The sequence below is a fragment of the Callorhinchus milii genome, unplaced genomic scaffold (assembly GCF_018977255.1).
Source record: "Callorhinchus milii isolate IMCB2004 unplaced genomic scaffold, IMCB_Cmil_1.0 Scaffold6, whole genome shotgun sequence".
Taxonomy (NCBI): domain Eukaryota; kingdom Metazoa; phylum Chordata; class Chondrichthyes; order Chimaeriformes; family Callorhinchidae; genus Callorhinchus; species Callorhinchus milii.
This window is the reverse complement of record NW_024704747.1, coordinates 10,720,142-10,737,158: the sequence shown is the minus strand read 5'-3', so window position 1 is coordinate 10,737,158 and position 17,017 is coordinate 10,720,142. Positions and strand designations below refer to the sequence as shown.

The following is a 17,017-nucleotide window of genomic DNA, read 5'->3' as shown; positions in this document are numbered from 1 at the left end:
TTAAAAAGTTTTGTGTTTTATTTCTATTATCAAACAACTATTAAATAAAACACCCTTTAAAAAATGCATTTTTAAAAGGTTATGTAGCTGTACCTTGACTATGGTATAATGAGCAGAGGTCTTCAGAAATGAAGTCGTTACATCAACATATTCCTGTGAACTTCTTGATAGCTCAACTTCTTTAAATTGCAACCCGTTCATATCTTCCCAGTGATTTGGAATGTTTTTATCCTCTCCTTGATAGATTAAAAAACATAATATTGTTTTTCTCATAATTATTCCATACAGACACAGTGCACTGTTTCACCAAGCTGAAATTGTGTTACAATTGGAAAAAGGTTTCCGCTTGGGAATACTTTCCTAAATTAGTTTACCTTCTGCCAGCAAGACACGCTTTACAGCAAACTTCTTGTGATTGATGTCTTCTGCAGTATTATTGTTAAAATCCACAGTAACTGTCTTGGAATGGATTTCTATCACAACAGAATTTTCCTTCATTATAAATGCATTTTCCAGTTTGAAGTTTGTGGCATTGTCAAATGGCATAAATTGATTGCCGTCTTTAAATTGCCATTGCACCATGTGGCTGATCAGTTCCTCATCATTGATTCTTTCCTGTTCTTTTCTAACATCCTCCATCATCTGATGAATTTTAAAACCGGCAGAGGACACATTTCTTTTCAGACCGCAAACTCTGATCTCGACCACAGATTGTTTGTATTCAAACTCTATTTTGACTTGTAGCTGTTTTTGTAGACATCTCAATTCTTCATGTTCTCTTTTACCAAATCCATATAAGAGATCATTAGTAATGACCTGACCATCAAGCTGATTTAAAGCAAGCTCTTTCAGCCAAGATTCTGCATTTTTTACTTCTTGTTCGCTTTCTCCACAAATATGAATAATCGCTGGCTCGATTAGATCTGCCAAAATGATCAATTCTCGCTTCCTTTTATTTTCCTTGATTTTGTTTCCAAAAATGAATGATGTCAATCGATCTAACAGGAGGATCAGAAATACTGTTAAGTAAAAAACAAAGACATAAAATTAACTTTTAGGTAAATATATATTTTTTGACACTTACTTTTTGTCTTTGTGAATATGGATTCTGATTCAGTCAGCCTGGTGCCCTCTCTTTTCTGCATACTCTTACGAAAATCATCAAACGTTTGGGGATTAGAAATGACTATTCGAACAACGCTCAAGAAAATGACTTGTTCCTGGTTTGCAAACTCTGCCACTCCTTGTATCATCGCATCAGCAAACAATGAAGGGTTAATTCCAATCTGTCCTGTTATAGATTATACAGATATTCAGCATAAATAACTACATTATTTCACAATTTTTTAAAAAAAGATATGAAATCAAACCTGTTCCAATTGTGGAAAATGTAATGGAAGGGATTCTGTTTGTTTCACAAATGTGAAGAGCTTTGACAACACCACTCTTGGTTTTTTCAGGTTCCTCTTGTGCAATTAGATGAATTGTATTTTTGCAAAGCAAAGATCCTCCTTTTGTGATTATTTCCTGTCTGTTGGTTCCTTTGAAAGTAAATAAATACTTCAAAACAATGCTTTTAACATTTGATATGCAACCATTAAAATTATTTGAATTATCAACAGCTTTAATGGAAACAGCGGTTTCTGTGAAGTTGAGTAGTAGCTACTCCACAGCAGTAGTCCCACAGTGTAATATTACTTGATCCAAATCAAAGGTGCGTTTTGTAGCTTCTTTATTTGGCTTTCCAAGCACACACTATTCTCAATCACACACATTTTGTTCCACTCCCAGAGTCCTTTTTATACTTCCTGCCCTTCTTCTCATTAGCTCTTTGTTAATTGTCCATTTTCTCTTAAAGGAGTATCGAACACCTTCCTTTCTTCAGTTTTTCTTTAACCTGCTATTAATCTTGCTTGCAGTCTAATCTCTCTTCCTGATGTTGTCGCTTTGTCTCTCTTTCCTCTGATCTATCTTTGGTCATCTATTATTGTTCATTCTTCTTGTCATCCGTAGCTCTTTTTCTCATCTCTCACAACATTTTTATGTATCTGTTTCCATTATTATCTTCTATCCAATATGATCTTGGTTGTTTATCTGGTTTTATCTATTTTCCCTTTTGTCCACCCCTCTGTTTTGATTTTCTTCTTTCACACCGTCTCCTTTATTTTGAAGCTTTTCTCTTTTCATTCTCCCTTTTGTTTTGCGTTTCTATTCTTTCTTTACAGTTGCGATGTTAATCTGTTTTCTCCACATATTACTCTGTCCCTTAGTCGCCTTGACATTAACATATGTGCCGGTGACCTTTCATTTCTCAGTTAAAATTGCTAGATGCTCGTTTTCTTTTGCATTTTCTGCTTTCTTCAACATTTTCTTGATTGTTTGCACTGTTCTTTCTCCCTATATTCCCTACATTCTTCATTTACAAACTGTGGTCCATTGTCACTTATCACTATTTCTAGTATTCTGTACCTTGCAAAATTCTCCTGTGTTTTGTGTATTACCATTTCTGCACTTTCTGGCATAATGCCCATTTTAGTTGCAAATATAACATACTCTCCCTTCCACTGGACATCGTCTGAAAGTGTGTTATAGTCCAAATTGCTCTCATGTCTCCTTGTTATGTGTTTTTCTTCTAGGTCTATATGTTAGCTGTGCTCCATATTCTTCATCTGTATTATTCCAACTCCTCTTAGCCAGTTCATCAATGCCCATCTCTTGTTCTACATTTAGTTTAAACTCTTTCAAGTTTTCTTCTGACATTTCTGACATTTATTTATTTGTACCACTTTCTGTAAACTCAAGTCTTCCTGTTTCAAAAGCTTGCTCCTTATTCTGTTGGCTTTAATTCTGATCACAATTTGATTTCTTATCTTTTCCTCTGTCAAGGCTCCATAATCGCCTTGTGGGAAGAGAGGGTAGAGAGAGGGAGGGGTAGAGCTCAGGAGAGTGGGGAGAGCTTAGGAGAGGGGGGCGAGGGGGGGAGAGCGGGAGAGAAAGAAGGGGGAGGGAGGAGGGCACTCTCTCCTTCTCTCAAACTCTCTCTATCTCTCAATTACTCTCTCACTCTCCTTTTCACACCCTCTCACACTCCACCTCTCCTCTTTCCTTCTCTCTTCCGCCCTCTCCTCTCTCTCACACGCACTCTCTCCCATACACTCTCCCCCTCTCACACACCCTCTCAATCTCTCGCTACTCTCCCCCTCTCAATCACTCTCTCAGTCTCTCTCTTGCTCCCCCTTTCTTACCTCTCACACACGTACACTCGCCTCTCCTCTCTCTCCCCACTTCTCTCTCCCCGTCTCTCTCCTCCCTCTCTCTCCCCTCCCCCCCTCTCTCTCTCTCCCCACTTCTCTCTCCCGCTCTCTCTCTCCTACCCCATCGCCGCATAAAATCACCCCCTGGGCCGCTGGTGGCCCGTGTGCCATCTGTTGGACCACACTGAGCTACAGGATGCTACAATCTATTTTGTGGGTGAACATGGCAGCCATTTTGTGCACAGCATCTGAAGGATGGGATTATTTATAACTATCCATTATGTTTGTCACTATGAATTCTGGCCTCTCAATATAGCAAGAGAAACAAATATGAATTTTCAATTTGTGGTCAAGTGATGGGACTCTATTAAAATTTAACCAGCATTAATAAATAATAATAAATAATGATCCTTGCATTTGATATAGCATCTTATCCCGCATTTGAGAAGTCTCAGAGCGCTTTACAGAATATATTGTAAAGTGAATTGAGTGTATATTTTGTGGGCAAAATATAAATATAAAAGGTCCCATGTTTCCTTTCCTCTTGTCAAAGGTGGAAATTGGTAACAGGTGCACAATTGAATTCAGGAACTCTCTGCGGAGATACAGACCCACATCCCAACACTTCAGGGTGAGGTGTACTGGAGTATTTCTGAGAGTGGGCTTTAAGTTGTATCTTTGGTTAATAGCTCCCAATAAAAAGTTAATATGTTACACTGGCTGAATGAAAATCCTTGCTGGATTTGAAGTTTTTCCCTTTCTAACCTATCAAATCCCCTCATGATTTTGAAAACCTCTATTAGGTCTCCTCGTAACCTTCTCTGCTCCAATGAGAATAATCCCAGCCTCACTAGCCTTTCCTCATAATCAAGGTCCCTCATTCCTGGTACCATCCTCGTAAATCTCCTCTGCACCCTTTCCAATTTCTTAACATCCTTCCTATAGTGTAGCGCCCAGAACTGGGCGCAGTATTCTAACTGAGGCCTAACCAAGTGTTTTATACAGGTTAATCATAACCTCCTGACTCTTGTACTCTATGCCCCTATTTATAAAGCCTAGTATCCCATATGCCCTTTTTACAGCATTATCTTCCTGTCCTGCCACCTTCAAGGATTCATTTACCTGAACCCCCAGGTCTCTCTGTTCTTTCACCCCCCTTAAGATTGTATTACCAGCCTATATTGCCTCCCCTCATTCTTTCTTCCAAAATGCATTATCTCGCATTTCTCCACATTGAAACTCATCTGCCATGTGTCTGCCCATTTTACCATTCTGTCTATGTCTTCCTGTATTTGGCAGCTATCCTTCTCACTGTTTACTACCTTGCCTAACTTTGTGTTGTCCGCAAACTTGGAAATGGTGCTTGCTATACCCAAGTCTGGATTATTTATGTATATTAAGAAGAGCAATGGTCCTAATACCGATCCTTGGGGGACACCACTGTACACTTCCCTCCAGTCAGAAAAGCAGCCGTTCACCACAACTCTCTGCTCTCTGTCTCCCAGCCAGTTCTGGATCCATGCTGCCGCTGTCCCTTTTATACCATGGATTTATATCTTTCTTACAAGTCTTTCATGTGGCACTTTGTCAAATGCCTTTTGAAAGTCCATATAAACGACATCAACTGCACTACCTTTATCCACCCTCTCCATTACCTCATCGAAAAATTCTATTCTACCTGTTTTCATTTCAAAGGAAGCTGTTGAATTCACAATGATGTCAGTGGTCTCCTTTGTTATGTCTCCAAGTACAACTTGCAGCAAAATCTCTCCCACTTTCATTTCAGCTAAATATTCTTTGGGTAAGGAAGTTCTTCCAAAGACTTGCTCTGGAAGAGAAGTGATCATTGCAACATTACTTATTGCCATTCATTAACAAAAGATGCTTGAAACTTACAGATAACAAATGTGTTTGGTGAATTCATTTTTAAACTGTAAAAGACTAAGGGCTATGAACTTGCATGTTTGTACATGTACTAGGTTATATTCCAATTATTAAAATATGTTCCAGTTATAATCATTTAATTCTTTTATGAAATGATACGTACCTGTGAATCTTTTTTCAACCCTAGCAGATGCTAACATTTGTTTGGGAGCCGGGTAATTGAATACCGTACAAAATGCCTAAAATAATCCAAAATTTTTATTAATAATAGTTAAATTAAACGAGCCAGGATCACCATTCCCCACACTTATATTCTTAACAGTTATATGATTATAATTATGTGTAATCTTCCAGGACAGTTAAGTCCAAAAAAACAAATAAAATTTTATACCAATTGTAAATTTTTCTTTAAATTACAATACTTCTATTCTTAGCAGGTCGTTTGTTAAATATAACTTTAAGATGGTACTTAAAGTGCACTGTAGATATGGATGCTTACATGCAACACCAATGTTTATTAAAGTTAGCAAGAAACTGTTTTAATTACACAATTATCCTGTATTATATTTAACAGCATATCTGGAAAACCATAACAATCCTTACACAAGATTGTATATTGTATATAATGAATATTGTATTTCAACAACTAGATACATTTTTTATGACAGTACTGAAGTTTGTGATTAAATGAGTCTTCAAAGAGATCTTAACTATATTTCCTAAAAAAAAAATGCTTACTGCTATAGTTTGTTCATCATTGGGATGCAACACAAAATAAATATCCTGCAGAAACTTTGGATGATAAACACTGGTAAATTTTGAGACTTCTTCAAACATTATATTAGCAACATGACTTTTTGGAAAACCAAGAAGGCCAGTTCCAATAGCTGGGAATGAGATTGATTTGAGCTGCAATGCTTCTGCATTCTGCAAACAACTTGATATGATGTGTTTCAGGATCTGTAAAATAAATAACAGTTATTCCCCTAAGTGTGTCTATTACTCTTAAGATATTGACGTCAGAATATATATAATTTTTTTGGGGGGTGGGTGTCTGACACAAGCAGAAACCCATCACTATGCTTAAGAGTATCCAAACCAAACTGAGATTTCCATGCATCCCACCTACACATGGAAATGGCTGCTAGGACCACCCTACCCACTATGGCTTTCGCTTGCAGGGTTAACAGGGGGATGACTGCCTTCAGTCACTGGTCTGCCCTTCCAGGTCCTGCTGATGAGCCAGTACTGTCATCAGCAGTACCCTGGAATACTGTGGACCTGCCTGGCTGAGGAATCGGACTACTGAGACCGCCACAGAGGCATGTCACTTTGGAGCCAATTCAGCGCCAAGGATACCCCGCTTACCTCTCCCCCAAGGAGGATAGTCACTAGTTGGTTAGAATATACATACCTCTGATGCATTTCCAGTTCCTTTATCCCACTTAGGAACAATGACATGAAAGACAACATCACAGTTAAGATTGCATCCCTTTGTTATAATGATATCTCCTTCAGGAACGTTTCCATTAGCTTCTTTCATTAACAATTGTTGAAGCATTGGACCAGCTTTATTGTATATTGCAAATGAAATAGCTCCTTTTTTAAGGCACAAATCCGGGCCAACTGAAGTAACAATAACATCTGTCTGAAATATCAACATTGATTTTTGTTAGTTACATTAATAACTAATAATAAATAATACAAAATAAAATAATAACTAGCCTAATTAGGGTAATTATTTTCTGCAGGAAGAAAAGGTAGAAAAATAAGGATAAAATAATAATAATAATCCTTGCATTTGATATAGCGCCTTTTCAAGTCTTCGAGACTTCTCAAAGCGCTTCACAGGATATACTGTAAAGTGAATTGACTGTATATTTTGTGGGCAAAACATTAAAAGGAATTTTGCACTCTTGAGGTGCTTGAAAAAATATGTTGGAGAAAGGAAATAGTATGATGTGCTTTGATTTCAACAATGTAAGAATTTAGCAAAGAGAGTTGTGAGGGAAGGTCATTTAGAGTTTAATAGCAACATGTAGACGAGCAGTAATTTAATTTAGCAACATTACTGTAAAACTAATACAATAAAAAACAAGCCAGGTTGTGAGAAACAGAGAGGTGCCATCACTTAAAGCTTAGAGAGGAAAGTTCAAAGGAGAAATCATCACAAAAGACTGGGCAGTCTTGTGATTTATGAGTTGAATTATCTAACATAGAGCTACTTCATTCCATTTGCACTATATCAATATGACAAAGATAACTTACTTTCATATTTTGAATACATGATGTTACAATTTGGACATTTGGATCTTTCTTTGTGAGGGCTTTCTCTTGGTTGACATTTCCAGTTTCTTGAACTCTGAGCTCCGTTTTACTTTGCCCCATGGAAGGAGTTTTTATGTAAACGTCAAATTCCCTTTGAACTGCATCTAAAACAGCTTCAACAGTTTTCCTATCATTGTTCAGAAGATCAATCTTTTGAAGGCTAAGTCTTCCTTTAGAATCTTTCCAAAATTCCTTAATCGATTGGACAATTATTTCTGCACACAATTTTAAGGGAAAGCCGAAAATTCCTGAGCTAATTGCAGGAATTGCTATTGATCTAAGATTATACATTTCTGCCAGTCGTAGGCTCTCCTTCACTGCACGTTTCAAAGACTTCACAGACGTTTCTTTGTTATTACTTCCCCATCTTGGGCCAACTGTATGAATAACACTGGAGCATGGCAAGTTACCTGCATCTGTAATGACTGCATCACCAGGTTTGAGAATTCCTTGTGTTTTGATGATATAGTCACAAGTTGTCTGCAACATTGGCCCTGCTGCTTTTAATACTGCTCCTGCAAGGCCCCCAATATGCTGTAAATTTTCATTTGCTGCATTTACAATCACATCAACATGATGACCACATAAATCTCCCCTCAAAACAGCAACCAAAGGCCCATCAGGTAACTGTACTTGGTAACAAAGCTGAGAGGATTCTTTATTGTCACTTTTCAAGAAATGTTTTTCTTGTGATTTGATCACACAGTGGAATTTTTGCATTACTGAGGCAGCAAGTATATCTTTCTCTTCTTTGAAATATATTTTTATTCCTGGTTCAGTGAGATTTAAAACACTGAAGGATAACAAGGATATTTCTTTCCTAATGAAATCCTCTACATCACACACGTGCTCCCGTGGTCCAGAGAGTTTAATATTCATCTGGTTTTCATTAACCTCAATTTTCACATCTTTCTTCTCAGTGTGAGGCAATGAGGTAATCTTCTGAAAGTGAACCAAAAACCCCAACATAGCACTGGATTCCACTTCAATGAATTTCTTTATGAATGCATTTTTGTTGACAAAATCATCAAGATGTTCAAATACTTGGTTGACAGCATCGGAAAAACCAAAAATAGCTATCCTTACCCCTGTACCAAATGGCATTTCCTCAATTTCAAATATTTTCTGGGAATAGTTTAACTTTTTGTCTAATTCCTTGAGTAGTTGTTTCCATTCTCTCTTTGCAATGAGATCTCTATTCTCTACAACAATCTGCTTGATATTAAAAATGGTCTCCAGGCTTCTTTCTGCCTCAAAGAGAATGTTGTTTTCCTTCCCGTACAAGACCAAGCCATTATCTTTTATTTCATACACTGCATTGATTCCAAGGGAGGTAAATATTCGGTGACAACTTTCATTATTTTTCACCATCTGTAGAAAACAGATAAGTAAATTATCCATTTCTATTTGTTTCTGTTTTAAATTAATAAGTTCTTGTAAAACATAGCTTTTGCCTCCATGCACTTCATGTTGTAAACCACAAAGAATTAAGGATCCAGTGGTGGCATCATAGTTCATCCAAAGATCAGCAAATCGAATAGAAAGATTTTCTTGAAGATCATTGTGTTGCAGGAAAGTATACATAGCTGGACTAAGATCTATTGTTTGTGAAATACTTTGATTTTCCCTTTCTTGTTTTCGAAAAGCGATTTCAATGATGTTTCTCATTTGCTGTTTCAATTCATTGACTGGATTGTACTCCCCGACTAATATCACTTTCCCTAGTGGCATGTCTAATACAACAGACACGTTCTGATTCGACAGTTGGTCAATCTCTGGCTGTACTGCTTTCCAGACTGGCAAACTAATATTATTTTCAGCAAAGGTGTATTTTAACAAGATGGATGTTATAGTATCTAAAGCTTCCTTCTTCCAAACCTTTGTCAGTTTTGTCAATCCTTTCACTACTTTTGAGAAAGAAGGTAATAACTTGATGATGTTTGGTTTGCCCAGGTCTGGCCACACAACATCACAATAGCATTTGGACATTTTGTCATTGATTTCTCCAATATATCTTTTATCCCTGAGAAAATTCAAGATATACGGATTGACAGTCACAGGAAATGCATCTGGCATTTTCACCACTGGTCCTTTGTTTCCATATAGAGCTGAAGCCAAGGACTTATAATAGGGATAGACAAGGATTGGCTTCTTATCAACCACATGATCCTTATCCAGAATTGAATCCAAATCTGGAAAATTAAACACAAATAATTATCATTGGGAAAAAATTACAGAAACATATAGAAATAGTACTGTACACTTCATGTGAATCAATACCTAATCAGTTTTAAAGGAGTTGTTACCTTTAGCATTTTGAAAGGAAATAATAGCTGAACTGTCTTCAAGAACAATATCATTCACAACTGCGCCTCCATAGATCGGTTTTTCAAAATACAGCTTTAGCAGTTCATCACTCACAGCAGGAGACAGGTTTTCAACAAGGATACTCCTTGTGATTTCCAAATGCTTTGCAACAATTTTTTTCCTTTCGATAACTTTACCAGAACATTTTGCAATGAATTCAAAAATATCTAAAAAGATTCAAATAAATATACAAAATTATACATTTTTAAAAGTTTAAATTGTTAAAATATTCAACAGTAAATATTCAATAGTTTTATAGAGACTTTCTACAAATGATAGTGGTATACATGATTGTGAATAAAATGATATCTGCAAATATTGGTGAATTGTTAGGTAATTAAATTGTTTTTCTGTTTTACTACTCATAGTTTTACTACTATTTTACATGCATTGACAATTCTGTCAGAAGATATTTGGCATTACAATTTTACTAGCAGCAGGGTCTTAGTGTCCACCTTCATGTGAAAGAAAACAAACATCAAAAGAACTAATATAATCCCCCTTTTGCTAATAAGATTTTGTCCATAAAATCCACATAATAATAATCCTTGCATTTGATATAGCACCTTACCGTGTCATTGAGATGTCTCAAAGCGCTTCACAGAATATATTGTAAAGTGTATATTGTAGACTGTGTATTTTGTGGATAAAATGCGAAAGCCAATTGCGCACAGCAGTGTCCCACAAAAAGTCATGGATTGAGTAAACAAATACACTTTTGGAGATTATTACCCTCCGGAAAGCGATCCACCAATCGACTAACAACCAGGTTCCTACTTACTGCTGGGTAAAAAGAGGTGTGTGTAGTCAGGAAACTTGCCTAAGATTTTACCCTGCCCGGGAATCGAACCAGAGGCAAATGCACACACACTATGCTTAAGGGACTCTGTATAGTCACACAACTTTACAGTATATTCTGTGAAGCGCTTTGAGAGATCTCAATTACTTGATAAGACAAGTAAATGCAAGGATTATTATTATTTATTTTATAAGCATAGGGTAGAAAATAATATTAACCCAAAGGCCAACACAAAGACCTCTGATAAAGACGTCTTACTATCTTAATTTAAATTGTAATTTTGTCTTCTATATTCCAACAAAATAATCCCATATTGATGTTCAATACTTAAATTAAATTATCATTTGTTTCTTTGAACCTTCTTTTCATATTTAACTCTTGACTCACAGTTGTCTTCGTGGGAGCTCTTGGGCCTTCTCTGGACTTACAGAATAAACAACATTTGTTGTCAGAGATAGGGTGTTATCTAAGTACTTTCATAAATACTTTTGATATGTTATCCTCCATATACTGCCTGCAACTATAGGAAAAACTACCTTGTCATGTTGACCTTTGGGAACTCCAGTCTGTTAATTTTATCATTAATTCAGAAATGTTTCCATCATTTGTCACCTCAAGGCTGGACTACGGGAACTCTCTCCTCGCCGGCCTTCCCGCCACCTCCCTCCACAAGCTGCAGGTCATTCAGAACTCTGCAGCTCGTGTACTGTCCCGCACCAGGCTTCGGGACCACATCACTCCCACCCTCGCTCGCCTCCACTGGCTTCCCATCCCCAGAGGATCGAATTCAAGATCCTCATCCTCACCTACAAGGCCATTCACGGCCTTGCTCCCTCCTACCTCTCCAACCTACTATCCCCCTACCTACCTGCCCGTACCCTCCGTTCCTCCGGCTCCGGTCTGCTCCACATCCCCCGCCCCAACCGCCCTACCATCGGTGGTCGGGCCTTCAGCCTCTCAGCCCCCAGGCTCTGGAACTCCATCCCCCAGTGCCTTCGCCGCCTCCTCCCTTTCCTCCTTCAAGGCCGGTCTCAAGACCTTTCTCTTTGACCGTGCCTTCAGCTCCCCTCTCGACTCTCTTCCCCCTCCTCGCTCCCTCCCTTCCCTCCCCTCACCCTGACCATTTCCCCCCTGCTCGGGTCATGACCCAACTGTGCAGCGCCTTGGGACGTCCTCCTGACGTGAAAGGCGCTTTATAAATGGAATCTTGTTGTTGTTGTTGTTGTTGTTAAATAATTCTTGCAGTTCCCTGAGCAACTGGTAGCAAAATGGTCCTAACTGCTGGTCCAAACTATTGTCCAAAATACATTGCTCCATTTATTGTTTGAAGAACAAATGCTTAGTAGTAAACTTTAAGTGTAGGACACACACACTACCACCAATTTTAATCCAAAAAACAATCAATGCGTAATTCAGGATTGTATTTTACCAGTAAAGTACTGTATCTTACCAATAGTTTTTTTGAAGATCACAACAGCAGCATCAATATCGCTCAACATTTCTAAGGTAAAGTCACCTTCTCCCTCTGATAATCTACTGTTGTTCTCCACAAAGAGAATCAGCAGGTCAGTTGTGACATTTTCAGAAAGATTGTTTAGCACAACAGCAGAGGGATGATAAGGATCATCACTCTTTATATCTTCAAATGCTGTTGCACCTGATGAAACACAACTGACTGAATGAACTTTCTCACATAAAATAGATTCAACATCCAGACATATAGAAAGACACAAGAGGAACAGAATTTTTTAAAAAAGAGTTAGTTTCCCACAAGCACATACTGTTATAATAATACAATACAATGCAATACAAGATTATATTTGAATAGCGCCTTTTATGTCAGGAGAATGTCTCAAGGCGCTAGGACAAGAAGATAATAAGAACAAATTTACTCTTTATGAACCCTGATGGGACTTACATCAGAATATAAAAGTTCAACAGGCTTGAGCTATTTTCCTTAATGGAAAATGTCATTTGCAATACACTATATTGTAGATTTTTAAATATAAATTTAAGTTATTTAACAAGAGTTATTCATCATAGAGAAGGGAGAATAATTATTCACAATTGAGTTCTCTTGATTGTATTACAATCTATCATAAAATAATGATAAATTATTTTGATTACAAGGATGGAATGTTACCTTTGTATCAAAGTAGTTACACAATTGGACAAAGTATGTACTAATTATTAGACTCGTTATTATGCTAATTATTTGACTCAACAGTTTCCTTAAAGTGGCAATTCATTTCTGAATCATTATCATATTCATATGTTATTATGATTGTACTTCCCTTTAATGTATAGTACCTTTTTCTTTTCTCTGTTGTGTTTTGCTTGCAGTCTCCACTGCCTTTAAAACAGTTTAAATATAAAGGCAATTTAAACAAGCAACAAGACACCTAACAGAAGTGAATAATTATGTAAGGTATTTTTTAGGCTTACAGATTCCTGCTCAGCCTGTTGAGCGACAGCTCTATTTTTATCTTCAGCTGCATTTTTGTCCAGGGGTGTAACGACAAGTTGCACTTTGTCTGTTTTTTTCAAATCCAGTTCGTGACTTGGTTTGTTCAGTACACGATTTCTTACTGAAAAATAAAGGAAGGTTCATATCATTTACTACGTCACAAACTCATAGGTTGCTCACCGGGAGAAAGTATTACTTCAAAGCAACAATGAAACATTTGTATTTAAAAGCCTTGTTTGGCATGGTAAGAGTTAATGGAAAACAATCACTAATATGAAACTAATACGTAGCTGCCACTGGGTTAAATGTCATGGAAAGTCCCCAGGATGCTAAGCATGTCTGAGATTAATTTAACCCTTAGTATTCTTTTTCTGTTTAGTTACCGTCAAAGTATTCAGCAGCCTAGCATTTCGCACAGTGTCTCATTACATCAGAATGTTTCAAAATCCTTCAAAGAGTTTTCTGTACAGTGTAGTGGCTGCATATTTATAGGTAAGCTTGGAAGCCAAGGACAATCCCAGGCTTCTCTTCTCCACCACAAACCGACTCCACCATCCACCCTCTCGGGCCTTGCCCATCCTCTACTTCAACTCCAGATGCAAGGAGATGCTGGACTTCCTCAAGTCCAAAATCGAGGGTATCCACTCAGCTGGCTCTGCTCTTTCTACTGCCAGCCCCTCCCCACCTCCCCCTCACACCCCATCCCTTCCTCCACCTTCGACCCTGACTCTCCCTCTTCTCTCACCTCTAAAATGAAGCCCACCATCTGCTCCCTCGATCCCATCCTTACTTCCCAGTTCCATCTTCTTGCCCCTCTATTAACAGACATCATCAACCTCTCCTTATCCACTGGCACCATTCCCACCCCTTAAAAACAGCCGTCATCACTTTCATCCTCAAAAAACCTTCCCTGGACCCATCCCTATTCTCCAACTACTGCCTCATCTCCAACCTCCCTTTCGTTTCCAAGGTCCTGAAATGAGTTCCCAGCTTTTCTCCTTCCTCTCCTGCCACTCCCTCTACAAACCCCTCCAACCAGGTTTCCGCGCTTCCCACAGCACAGAAACAGCCTTGTTCAAAGTGACAAATGATATTCTGTCCATCTGTGACAGGGCTCCCTCTGTCTCCTCGCCCTCCTTATCCTCTCTGCCGCCTTCAACACTGTCATTCTATCCTCCTCTGCTGCCTCTTCTCTCAGTTCATCTTCACAGTCTTCATGTATGCGGATGACACCCAACTCTGCCTCTTTGCCTCCACCCTTGACACCAGGACAATTGTTGTCCTGTCACATATCAAGACCTGGATGAGAGCTAACTTTCTGCAGTTAAATGTCAACAAGACCAAGACACCCCCTGCTTGGTCCAATCAGCACCTCAGGCGTTGACAGCATCACACTCATTGATACACTCTACATCTCACTAAGCCAGGACGCAAACTTGGCAACTTGTTTGACCCTCAACTGTCATTTCTACCCCACATCGTCCCATGACCTGTTCTGCCGTCCCCCATCTCTGCAACATTGCCTGGCTCCACCAATTATTCTCCCCTCATGCCACCGAAACCCTCATCCATACAATCATCACATCTAGGCTCAATTACACTGACTCCTTGTTTGTCACCCTGCCCAACTCTTCCCTCCACCGGCTGCAGATCATTCACCCCCATTCTTGCTCAGTTCCACTGGCACCTCAACCCCAGAGGATAGAGTTCAAAATTCTTGTCCTCACCTTAAAAAGCCCCCCATGGCCTTGCTCCTCCCTACCTCTGTGACCTGTTAATTCCATTTAGACCTATTGGCTTCCTCCACTCAGCGGTCTCCGGTCGGCCCATGTCCCCTAGCCGGCCTGGCTCAGCCTTTCTGCCCCCATCCATTGGAACTCCATTCCACAGCTCACCACATGGCTGTTCCACAAACAGCATAAAAGCACCATTCACGGAGGCACTTGGGAAATCTCCCGAATAGTCAGTTTCCCCTGTCCCCAACTGGGAGAAACTCCATTCCCTCAATGCGGGGGGATGTGTGATGCCCACCCGAGCAGGCAGACGCAAATTGAATTTCAACATCTCATCTGAATGCTGCCATCACCATCAATGCAGTACCCCCCAGCACTGAATTGAGATGTCCGCCTACATCAGAGTGATCCAACCGGCCTGCAGGCCCGGTCTGGCCCAGGGGGCGATGTTCCAGCCCCGAACCATTTCTAACATTATTGGGTGATGAGCAAATACAGGTGCCAGTCACCGGGGGCTCCGGGTGTGGCATCAGGATAAAATATTGTTTTGCGCCAGTGAACGCTTCTCAAATCTGGGATCAGGCCCTCAGCTGCCAACAGGTCAGACCATCCCAGGAGCTCAGTCAAGAGCAGTGAAGATTACCCAATCGAAGCACTGATCATAAATGGCGACAGGAACATAAGACAATAATAAATTAGATCGGACCAAAGTACACACAGACCATACAAAAAACAGTCTGTCATGATCTTCCCCTTTGACACGCTGCCCCGTTGGGGAAAAGATCTGCACTAACTCTCCCTCTAACGCCAAACTGTAGACGAGCAAAACCCCCAAATAGTAATCTGTTTCCTCAGGTCTGGTATCATTTTCTCTGCAGAAAACGCCCACAAAACCCAGTGCAGATATAGTGTCCGCCCCTGAGATCTGTGATCATTACAGAGATTGCTTTTAAAACTTCACTTTTGGATTAATCAGGAGTCACCCAGTGAGTTAAAGGAGAATTGTTACTGTACTCTTAACATCAAATTTTACTACATCGTAATTTGCATCTCAAACATATGAAGATTAAATAAAAGAACAACAATGCATTTACCTTCCTCACTTGCAAAACACACCACGGCTTGTGCTTTGGACGGTTCTCCGTATTCCACAATGCATTCCCCGCCGCCGGACAGCTTTAGGCTTTGAAAGTAAAGTTGTAGTTTGTTTTTTAAAGTCTTAAACGTTTCTGCTTTACAGTCGCCTTTCACCAGGACAGGGAACTCACACCGACCTTCCGCCATCTCGTCTCCTCTCTCAAACAACAGCCCAAGTCAATAAGGTTTATTGAATTCACTTTCAGTTTTGATTTCCGACAACTCAACACAGTTCCCCTCAGCTCAGCTCAACACAGCTCAGCTCAGCTCAGCACAGCTCAGCTCAACACAGCTCAGCTCAACACAGCTCAGCTCACACAAGCTCAGCTCAGCACAGCTCAGCTCAAACCACCAGTCAGGCTCAGCACAGCTCAGCTCAACACAGCTCAGCTCAGCTCAACACAGCTCAGCACAGCTCAGCTCAACACAGCTCAGCTCAGCTCAACACAGCTCAGCTCAGCTCAGCTCAACACAGCTCAGCTCAACACAGCTCAGCTCAACACAGCTCAGCTCAGCTCAACACAGCTCAGCTCAACACAGCTCAGCTCAGCTCAACACAGCTCAGCTCAGCTCAACACAGCTCAGCTCAACACAGCTCAGCTCAACACAGCTCAGCTCAACACAGCTCAGCTCAGCACAGCTCAGCTCAACACAGGCTCAGCTCAACACAGCTCAGCCCAGCTCAACACAGCACAGCTAGCTCAACACAGCTCAGCTTGGCTCAACACAGCTCAGCTCAGCTCAAGATAGCTCAGCTCAACACTGCTCTGCACAGCTCAGCTGACCACAGCTCAACTCAACACAGCTCAGCTCAACACAGCTCAGCTCAACGCAGCTCAGCTTAGCTCAACACAGCTCAGCTCTGCTCAACACAGCTCAGCTCAACACAGCTCAGCTCAACACAGCTCAGCTCAGCTAAACACAGCTCATCTCAACATAGCTCAGCTCAACACAGCTCAGCTCAGCTCAACACAGCTCAGCTCAACAACCAGCTCAGCTCAACACAGCTCAGCACAGCTCCAACACAGCACAGCAGCTCAACACAGCT

At 40.0% G+C, this 17,017-nt stretch overlaps 1 protein-coding gene across 1 annotated transcript; it reads right to left on the bottom strand.

The window, feature by feature from the left end:
- LOC103188935 (protein mono-ADP-ribosyltransferase PARP14) lies at positions 1-16,223 on the bottom strand. Its single transcript, XM_007909129.2, has 14 exons — positions 15,927-16,223; positions 13,078-13,220; positions 12,943-12,985; positions 12,083-12,289; positions 9,773-10,000; positions 7,407-9,658; positions 6,553-6,786; positions 5,877-6,098; positions 5,302-5,377; positions 4,933-5,082; positions 1,371-1,541; positions 1,085-1,291; positions 375-998; positions 1-236 (listed from the first exon to the last, which is right to left on the bottom strand). The coding sequence occupies exons 1-14, from the start codon at positions 16,114-16,116 to the stop codon at positions 1-3; spliced, it is 4,983 nt and encodes a 1,660-aa protein (XP_007907320.1). The 5' UTR covers positions 16,117-16,223.
- Between the last annotated feature and the right edge of the window lie 794 nt (positions 16,224-17,017).